General features: G+C 38.0%; 1 protein-coding gene across 1 annotated transcript in view; it reads left to right on the plus strand.

Moving 5' to 3' along the window:
• Positions 1–11,159, plus strand: part of PDGFD (platelet derived growth factor D) — a 128,698-nt gene that overhangs the window by 69,556 nt on the left and 47,983 nt on the right. Inside the window, exon 3 of the mRNA XM_015824090.1 lies at positions 4,543–4,723. Within this exon, the coding sequence (XP_015679576.1) occupies positions 4,543–4,723 (181 nt within the window). The remainder of the gene's footprint in view (positions 1–4,542; positions 4,724–11,159) is intronic.

The following is an 11,159-nucleotide window of genomic DNA, read 5'->3' on the forward strand; positions in this document are numbered from 1 at the left end:
GGAATTGCAAAGTCCCTCCACCAGTAGCTAAACAGTTGTGGTTTTAAATGTAGCAGAAGGGGGAGGGGAGAGAGATTTAATTTGCCTAATGACATTTCCCAGCCATTATTTCTAACTAATTCTTGTCTTTTCATGCATTCATTTTTTATTTTATTTTGTAGTCTTGCTTTCCTCATCTCTATCAATTATGAAGTGTTTGCAGGTTTTATAGTGTTGCAAACTACTTTGCAAAGAAATAGAAATATATCTCTTTTCATAAATGAGACCATTAATTAAAAAGGTGGGCAGAAACTGCATTATCAAGGTAAAATGTACTTTTGAATTAAAGTTAAATTTAATTAGATGTTCACTTAGACTCTGGATCTCACCCACTTCTTTATCCTGGACTAGCCTATTTTTTGAAATGGGATCCCAGTTTTGCTCTTTTATACTACATATTATCAAATGTATTTTATTTCTGTGAAGCAGCTGAGAAAGCAAACTGTGGATGAGAAATGATATAAGGTATGAACAATGATTATTTTTATGCAGCACATGTAATGTTTATATGAATAAAAATATGATTGGAGAACACAAAGGAACTATATTCCAAGTTTTCTATTTAATACCTCTTTTGCATTCAAAGTATATGGGTGAATTTTATCCAATGCTATGTCAATAAGATAATAATAATAATAATAATAATAATAATAATAATAATAATAATAATAATAATAATAATAATAATAATAACAACAACAACAACAACAACAATAATAATAACAATAACAACAACAACAATAATAATAATAATAATAATAATAAAGTTGGAAGGGACCTTGGAGGTCATCTAGTCCAATCCCCTGCTCAGGCAGGAAACCCTACTGTATACCATTTCAGACAAATGGCTGTCCAGTCTCTTCTTAAAAACTTCCAGTGTTGGAGCATTCACAGCTTCTGGAGGAAGATTGTTCCACTGATTAATTGTTCTATCAGGAAATTTCTCCTTTGTTCTAGGTTGCTTCTCTCTTTGGTTAGTTTCCATCCATTGCTACTTGTTGTGTCTTCAGGTGCTTTAAAAAATAGCTTGACTCCCTCTTCTTTGTGGCAGCCCCTGAGATATTGGAACACTGCTATCATGTCACCCCTCGTCCTTCTCTTCATTAAACTAGACATGCCCAATTCCAGCAACCGTTCCTTATATTTTTTAGCCTCCAGTCCCCTGATCATCTTTGTTGCTCTTCTCTCTACTCTTTCTAGAGTCTCAACATCTTTTTTACATCGTGGTGACCAAAACTGGATGCAGTATTCCAAGTGTGGCCTTCCCAAGGCATCTTAAAGTGTTATTAACACTTCACGTGATCTTGAGTCTATCCCTCTGTTAATGCAGCCTAGCAGTGTGTTGGCTTTTTTGGCAGCTTGGTGTCATCTGTAAATTTAATGTGTTCCCCATCTATCCCCTCATCCAAATCATTGATAAAGATATTGAAGAGCACTGGGCCCAGAACAGAGCCCCGGGGCACTCCACTACACACTTCCCTCCATGTAGATGCAGTTCCATTAAGGACTACATGCCGAGTATGGCCAGTCAGCCAGCTACAAATCTATCTGGTGGTGACGCTGTCTAATCCACATTTTTCTATGTTATCAAGTAGTAGGTTGTGGTCTACTTTATCAAATGCCTTATTATATCCACAGCATTCCTCTGGTCCACTAATTTTGTCACCTGGTCAAAGAATGCAATAAGATTTGTCTGGCATGAACTGTTTTTGACAAACCCATGTTGGCTTTTAGTAATGACTTTGTTTGCCTCTAGGTGTTCGCTGATTCATTGCTTGATTATCTTTTCCAGAATCTTTCCAGGTATTGAGGTCAGGCTGATAGGTCGTAGTTTCCTGGATCCATTTTTTCCCCTTTTTTGAAGATTGGAACTACATCAGCTCTTTTCCAGTCCTCTGGTAGTTCCCCAGTGCTCCAGGATCTTTGAAAAATATAGTTCAGTGGCTCTGAGATCACATCTGCCAGTTCCTTCAGAATCTTGGGGTGTAATCCATCTGGTCCTGGTGATTTGAACTCGGCTAGGGTGGACAGGTGCTCACTTACCATTTTTTTTGCCTATCTTAACTTGTGTTTCTAATCTGTTTTTTACAATACTGTTTTTGATAGGTTGGACTGTTTTTTCCCTTTGTGTAAAGACGCATGCAAAAAATGAGTTTAGTTCTGCTTTGTTCCTGTTGCTTGTCACTGTCTTTCCACTTTCTCCCACTAATGGACCAATCATTTCCTTAACTTTTTTCTTGTTTTTTACATGTTGACAGAAGCTTTTTTGTTATTTTTTTTACTTTTGTCGCAAGCCTTAGTTCATTTTGAGCCTTAGCTTTCCTCACTTCATCTTTTCAGGCTCAGGCTATTTGCTGATATTCTGCCTTAGTTATGTGCCCCTCTTTCCACTTTTTATGCTTGTCCTTTTTGTTTTTCAGTTTATCAGAGGGTTCTTTATGCAGCCATGCTGGTTTCTTTTGAGAGCTGTTATTTTTCTTCTTCATTAGTATTGTGCTAGACTGGGCTTTTATAATCTCACTTTTCAAAATTTTTCAAGCTTCTTGAGTTGTTTTCCCCTTGAGGATTCTCATCTATTGAATCCTTCCAAAGCTCTCTCTAACTTTATTGAAATTAGCTCTCTTAAAGTCCAAGATTCTAGTTTTACTGTGTTCTATTGCTTGTGCTTGCATAATGTTGAATTCCAATATTGCATGACCACTCCCCCCCCCAAAGGTTCCTGTGGGTTCAACGCCTTCTATCATTTCATCTCTGTTAGTGAGAATTAAATCCAATATGGCTGATACCCTGGTTCCCTTCTCTACTTTTTGGGATACAAAGTTGTCTGCTAGGTTTGTCAGGAATCTGTTTGATCTTCCACTTGGTGCAGAGTTTGTCTCCCAGTTGATGTCAGGGTGATTAAAGTCTCCCATTACTATTGTGATGTGCTTCTTACATACCTTAGTTAATTGATTAGCAAAAAGTTCATCTATTTCCTCTGGTTGGGTGGCCTATAGTATACACCTATGCAATGTCATTTTTTCCCCTTTATATTGACCCAAATGCATTCAAGACAGTTTTCGTCATTGTTGTGCTCTATTTCTGTGGAGATGTAGTTATTTCTTATATAGAGAGCAACTCCACCTCCTCTTTTATTTGGTCTGTTTCTTTTAAATAATTTAAATCCCTCTAGCTATGTGTTCCATTTTGGGGTTTCATCCCACCAAGTTTCCGTAATGGCAACAATATCATATCTTCCCTCATTTACCTGAATTTCTAGTTCACCCTGTTTATTGCTCATACTCTGTGTGTTAGTGTATAGACATTTGAGTCCTTTATGACCAACCTTGCATTTACTTTCTACATAACCTTTTTTTTGTTCCTGATTTCCCCTATTTTCTTACCACCTGTTTGATTAGTGCACTTGGTGTGGCACTCACTATTAAAAGCTTGATTTTGCTTGACAGCTAGGTTGATATTCTTGTCCACACACACCTCTATATTACATGCACTGATAACCCTATAATTTGTAGATTGCCGGGGACAGGAATGTTCTGTATCAATTAACTCACTGTCCCCATTGTTCAGTTTAAATATTCTCCAGAAAATCTATGAATTTATTGCCAAGTAACTCAGTCCCTTTCCACTTTTTCATTGGACCAGCTGCAGACATTGTGACTAATATAAGCAAAGTGTTTCCCTTTACACCACTCCTTTAGTCACATATTGAATTCTGCTATACGGTGGCCTTTTCCATTTTGTTCCTTATACACTGGTTAAAACCTCTGAAAAAGCAAGCCTACAACCTATCCTGCTAAGTTCCTACCCCAAACACTGGAAATCATTCTGCACAGAGAATACATCTTTTGGGGACAGATCGTTAGTGCCAAGATATACAATAGCATCCATATCACAGTCCTTGCTGACATTCTTGACTATCGTAAAAGTATATTATCGACACTGTCTGAAAATCCCACCATCAACTTCCCAGAGAACTGAGCAGACTTTTGAAGTTGGGCTGTAGTCATTATTTTTATTTTCTAAAAATGTCCCTGTGATTTCCAGTGCCAACATGGAACTGACTGATGCTTCAGAACAAAAGATGATGATGATGTCTCATTAAAGATGATGCTAGAAGCTTCAGGAGTCATGGTGGTGCAGTAATTAGAATACAGTATTGCAGGCTATCTCTGCCCATTGCCAGGAGTTCGATCCTGACCCACTCAAAGTTGACTCATCCTTCCATCCTTCTGAGGTTGGCAAAATGAGAAGCCAGCTTGTTAGGAGCAATATGCTGATTCTGTAAACCGCTTAGAGAGGGCTGTAAAGCACTATGAAGTGGTGTATAAGTCTAAGTGCTATTGCTAGAGGCTGATTTTGGCTTTCTAGAATCCCAGATTTCCCATTAATTTTTTAAATAAAAGGATCGTTAAAATGTCAAATGTTCACTCTCATCTGCTGCCTTGCATCACTGTGTAAATTACATTTCTCTGCAAGATTGATAATCTATCACCTTCCCTCCAGATATGATTTTGTGGAAGTGGAGGATATTTCCGAAATTAGCACTCTCATCCGAGGACGGTGGTGTGGATATAAAGAAGTTCCTCCCAAAATTACATCAAAGACAAACCAGCTGAAGATCACCTTCAAATCAGATGACTTCTTTGTGGCTAAACCAGGATTCAAGATTTACTATTCCCTGGTGGTGAGTAACATGATGGTGGCTGGAGAGGAAACAAAGGACTGCAGTAGAGTACAAGAAATGATTGGGGAAGGAAGAAAGAATAATAAACTTCCAAATTAAGATAATGAATACTACTTTCCTTTGGGGAATATGTAATATGATCATTTATGATGAAATCAGCAGAAGAGGAAAACTTTAATTAAAATTCACTACTCTTCATTTTAATAACATATATTGGAATACTATACATTTGGGGCTAGAATAATCAGGTGAAGGCAGCGACATAGATTTCCCTTCCCCCCCTCAAAAAATACTGTGAAAGTGACACTCTTATTCAGTTCCAACATGATCTCATTTGAAGTCAAAGGTGGGGAGGAAAATGACTTCAAGTGTTGAAGCTCCTGAAGCTAAGCAAAACACACACAGGTCATTTATTTATTTAGAAAATTTATATAGCTGCCTATTCACTCACAATGACTCTAGGCAGCTTACAAATAGTAAAAACACAATGAAGAAAAAAAATAAAAATAAAAAATAACACACATACCCCCAGTGACAGCACACAATTAAATGAGCCATTTGATAGGCTCCATCGCACTCTGGATTCCCCCCCCCTGCCCATTGGCAAACCCTTCTGGGCCTTCAGGGCCTTCCAAAAGACTATCAAAGTGGGGGCCAGTCTAATTTCAGAAGGGATATTCCAGAGGGAGGGAGCCACAATGGAGAAGGCCCTTCTTCTGGGTCCTGCCAGATGAGCCTCCTTAAGGGATGGGACCTGCAACATTCTTTTCCTCCTGGCTCTAATGGGTCAGGAGGATGTGACTGGCCAAAGATGGCCCCTCGGATGCAGATAGGGCTCAACAAATTATTATATTTTGAATACACTGTGTGAAGATCTGGATCTCCACAGAAATAATCTAATGCTGGGAAAGTTGGGAGGAAAGGGAATTTCAGCAGCAAGGGTTGTGGGCTCAGTTACAGTGAAAAAGGGTGCATTGTTGGAAGAAGTGAAGGGCCAGGTTAAGGACATATTATCATAATAGAGAAAATCTATCTATGAGTCAACACCAACCTGACAGCACATAATCAGTCAGGTGCTCAGCATGATTATCTGGTGGATAATGTAGGCTCTGTGGGAGTGGCACAATGGCCTAGAGATGAAGATACTCCCGTCCTACTCGGAAGGCTGAAAGTTCAATCCTAGGCAGCGGCAGATGTTTCTCTATCCAGGCATTAAAAAAAATATCTACTGTGAACTCTGCATAGGCATCAGGAATGGTATCTGGCCAGTAAATGCTCAGCTCCACTCAGTTGTCGTGACTCCACCCCAAAACAAGGGATTAAAGGCTCATAAAAAGAAGAAAAATGTAGGTTCTGTAGCTTCTTTTCAGAATAGAAGCAAATTGTTGGAATATCCTCAGTATCTTACTCAGACTGAAAACATTGTTTAAGGAAGCAACATTGTTCTTCACTGTAGAACTTTTATTTACTTATTTATTAGATATATGTGCTGCCCATCTTTGTCACATGACTCTGGGTCACTTACAATCGGAAAAGAGGAAATGTGGACATACCAGCTTACTTTTCCCAATCCCGTAATATCAACCCACCATACAGAATTGTTGAGTGACATGTATGTGAGAAATACCTTCCTATGACTGTATATTAGAATACAAATATAATAAATTGTGATAGATACTCCAGAAGGGAAAGCAGTTGATCAAGCAACCCAAAAATGAGATTTATGCTTTAGTTGTTTGCAGCTAGAAATTTATTTTAAAAATAAACATGCCAATTAGCAGCTGTCTGTAGACAGAATTCTTATGAGCCAGGTAATTATATTAGTGTCACAGTAATGACACTCTGCTTCTCATAATACACATTTCAAGGCATGTTGAAACCTGAGAAAACATCTTACTGGGGAAAAAAAACCCAGCTGCTATTTAGTTTTCTGCACTTTTTTCTTTTTTTACTTTATGGATTTCTATTATGAACGGGCAGAGAAATTCTTCTGCCTTTTCCTGCAGTTGTCCTCCTGTTTGGTCAGAGGGTTTGCTTTAGAATTTATTCCAAAGGAGAGGAGAAATTCTGAGTTACAAGGAACTGTGACTTTCTTGTCTTTCGTTGCATCATTCTCTCTTTATCCGTCTCAATGACTGTAACTTATGTGAGAATGACCTTGGGAGATAAGAGAAAGAACTGCAAAGTAGGCAGATAAAAGGCACCTGAGCTGGCAAGAGAAATGGGGATTTGACAAATGTATCATAAGGAACTCTCCCCAGTTTCCTGGACTGTATAGGTGAGGGGGGGGGCAGATGTAATTTCAATCTTCAAAGATTCTGTGAATGTAATCTTACAATAAGGACAGAGCTAATACTTCTGAGTGTGCTTCTATCTGGACTACTTCCCCAGGTTGACCTTGTCTCCCACACTTCCATTAAGTTCCAGCAAAACAAAAAAAGTATAGTATTTTTCCCATATAGTAATGCTAAATATGATTATTAAAAAGTGAGTTATGACTTTGATAAGTTGATGAAAAATTCTTTGGAGAAATTTAAAGAAAAAATTTCTCTGCCCATACATTTGGTGAAAAATTTCAGAGGACAGTTTTTGTTTTGCTATTGCTATTGTCACTGAGGAGATGGAGTCTTCCTCTTGGACAATGTGGATGAACGGAATTGTGATCCAACTGTCAAGTACCAGGGAAATCAGGAGATCCAGGCAGTTCAAATGAGTATAAACATTTATTGCAAGCTTAAGCTCGCTACAAGAATCTGAACTACTAACAGCCAAAGGAAATTGGTGGTTGATAAGGATAAAAGAAATTCAAGGTAGGCTGGACTTAGATCTCTTGTGGGCGTGAAGGGATTCATGACTAATGATGCATTTGACCCCTCTCTCTGGCTCAGCCTGGTCATCTCCTACACCAACACATCTGCAACCTGCAGCCTGGGAAAGATTAACTTTTGTGACTATAATGACCTCTTATTTCATGGTAAATGTTGTGGGAAATTATTGGAATTACTGGAAGAATTGCTTCTTGTTATGGGCTTGATAAGGGGAAAATCCAACCCTTCTAGAGAACGTTGGAGAAATCATTCAGCTAATTTCCCTGTTCACAAACTTAGTGGAGAGTCTCAAGTGGTATTTATGTCCAACTTCCATTTTTATTACACAAGCCAGTGAGACATATATACTCCAGGAGCATTTCAAGACAATAACTAAGGAAGAGCAAATAGTATGGGAGCTTCAGTGCTGAAAAATCCAGAAGAATCCAGATATGGCCCCATTGGACTCAGAATACTTAGTTAAACAGGATATTGACATAGATCTCCAAAGCTATTCTCATGAGTTAAGTTACTATACTGTGGAAGCCTTTAATTTGAAGGCAATTTAGCAAAACAACAATTTATGATATTGCTTTCCCTGGAGTACCACAATGCATAAAAATTAAGCACTGCTGCTTTGTGTGATATTTCCAAAGGACCTCTCCTATAATTTGCCAGCTTTATGAGAAACTGTGTGCAATTAATTCAAAACCCTGGGGCTTCAGGAAACAAGAAAATATATAACTTTGCAAAAGAGCAGAGATTTGTGTGGGGGGGTTTTTCAGGAGGGGAAAATGGATGAGTTTGTTGCCAAGGGTCTGTGATGTCAAGGTTATGCATAGAAAGTCAATTTTGCTTGCCGGCAGCATTTCTAAGAGAACATGGTCCTAAGCTGCTTGGAAATTAGAAGTGCTTTTCTAGATTGTGAGACCTCTGAGCATTTCATGCACGTTTAAAGGAAGAGATCCAAACATTTCTTTTTTCTGCATGAAGTAGAAAATAATATAGAATTATCTCCATTTTCTTAATTGAATATATTCTTTCTGGGCATGCTGCAAACACAAAAGCAAACTGTTGTAATTTGATACTCTCCTGATATGATGGACTATAATTCTCACCAGTACAATCAGTTGAGAATTATGTCTGTAATACACCACTATGACTAGTAGGCTGTAGTCTGCAGAAACTGAGTGATACCACAAGCTGCTTAGATGTCTCTTTGAGTATTTCATTATGAGGAAGCTTATGCAGAAGTTGCACCAGTGCCATTTTGAAAAATTCTTCAGCATTTTTAATTGATCTACAATTTGACAAAAGCAAATTGTTTTCAAACAAGAAGAGACATTTGGAGAAACTCTCATCGGTGTAAATTCATTTATTTGTTTAAAATATTTGTATCCTGTTTTTCTTTTTTTTTAAAAAAAACACCTTCAAGGCAGCTTATAATTAAATTATTCAGGGCACGTGTAACTCTTTCGATGTACAATCCTTTTTCCAGAAGTCTGAGCCCTTCCTGTCTTGCTATATTTGAGAGACATTCCAAGGGAAGAAAACAAGAAGAAACTTCTCCCATTTGGTCTTTTAGATTGGGAAGTGAGGACAATCAGAGAGGTTTTACAGTGATAGAAAGACTTGTAACAGAAAACAGTATTACCTGAAGTTGTGTAATGGTATGTGCAAATGATCTTGGGAGACAGGAGGAAGAGCTGCAGACTAGAACAGGGCTTTTCAACCTTTTCATCGATTGTATCACTTTTAGGATATGGCAATATTCAAGTACCACCTAGCAAGGTGTCAAAAACTTGATGACCAAAAAAAAAAAAAAAACCTGTTCAAAGTTGCAATTGCACTGAAATGACTTATGACCATTTTTCACACTTATGACCATTGCAGCATGCCCAGGGTCATGTGATTTATATTTGGATGCTTGAGGAATGCCTAGTTGAGGGCTCCTTTCATGTCCCCAGCAGGAGCTAGAGCAAACCTCACCTTGTGAGCTTGCTAACTTCCAACCCAGCATCCTAACCACGTGAACCACTGTGCTCCTAAACTTATTCTGAATGAAAACATTGTTTATTGTTTTAAGAAAAAGACAAGAAGAGATATCCTCCATATTGTTGCCTAGAAAGTATCATGGATGATCCATGTAATCATCAGAACTGAGCTCAACTCAAGGGCATCTTGGCTTTGTAGCCTCTCTAAGGATTTTATCACATATAATTCCAAATGGAAAAAGGGGTGGAGAAACGGACAAGACAGAATTCAATTTCTAGACAATCAGACAACCACTGCCAAAAGAACATATATAGTGCATTTTGAACATCAATACATTGTGGAAGATTCTCACAGAGAAAGTGAAAGATTGGTACATCAGGGAAGTCACCACAGTATTTCTGAGCACTAATGCTTCAGACTTGCAGCTCTGCTTGATTTTATATTATTTTAATTAAAAGAAGAATTATTAAATAGAAAGCAATGTGATAATCTCTGACGTAGTCTTCAATATCATCCTAGTGTATACAAATGTCTCTAGGCCCCCTATTGAATTAAATAATAATAAATAGCAAGTGGTTTTAATCCAGTGCTTTATTTGGAATCATGCCCAGGTGCCCAGAAAGATGGCAAAAGTAACCTCAGGTGGTGGAGAAGCAAGGTCATTAGTTTGCTCTCCAGTAAATCAGTGTTTTGTGATTACCACATCCATCATGTGATTACCACACTGATCAAGCAATCCCCAGCAGCAGCCATCACTGGAAACATACACAGCATGTTCTCAGTGCCAAATACAGCCCCCCCCCCCAATTGTTTACTTCCAACATCAAATATTGTGGACATCTGAAGCAGTGTACATATGGTTTTGCTAAATATATGAGTCCTACTTGGGTATGCTAATCTTCCAAGTGATTAGAGTCACACGAGCTGACTGAGCTGTCACTGACGATACTTTGTGGACCACCTGATGTTTAGCCCCTCTTCAGTTTCAAATTCTGGAAGGTTATCATTGCAAAAGATGTGGACAGATAACAAAAGTAGTGTAGACTATTCGCTTCTGGGGTTGGCTTTCCATTTCATTGCTTTTGATGGGAATCAGGATAACAGCAAGCCTGCTGTCATTCTAGTAATTCTAACCGTTGAATTAGATTGGGGCTAATAGGGCTTATAATAAGTACCACAGTGAATTATCTTGAGTTTAAACAAAGAAGTTACTAGGACTTTACAGAATATAAACTTCAACAGAATCACAATGCATATGCTTTCACATTAACATGGAAATTCATTTAGCCATTTCCACCTTTCTCTATTTTTATAAATAAATGTATGGCATATTTAAAAAATAAAATCAATGGAATGACTCTAACCTTAGACAACCTTAGAAATCAAACCCTAGTTTGTTGATGACTAGCTGACTTCTCATTGATTTTCAAGAAGTCTGCTCTAAGTATATTCCATTCAGATACCCAGTTGAAAAATAAATATTAAAAAACATTGTCAGGTCATATGGGTAGATTTTTAAAAGTTTAAATGCAGGGAGCTCACATTTGGTCACATGGGAAGTTTCGTAAATTGGAAAGTTCTTAGTAGCATGCACAGTGATTAAACTGTTAGAAAACTCATGAGCTGTTTCACTC

The sequence above is a fragment of the Protobothrops mucrosquamatus genome, unplaced genomic scaffold, assembly GCF_001527695.2.
Source record: "Protobothrops mucrosquamatus isolate PMUCROS unplaced genomic scaffold, P.Mucros_1.0 scaffold2111, whole genome shotgun sequence".
In the NCBI taxonomy this organism is placed as follows: Eukaryota; Metazoa; Chordata; class Lepidosauria; order Squamata; family Viperidae; genus Protobothrops; species Protobothrops mucrosquamatus.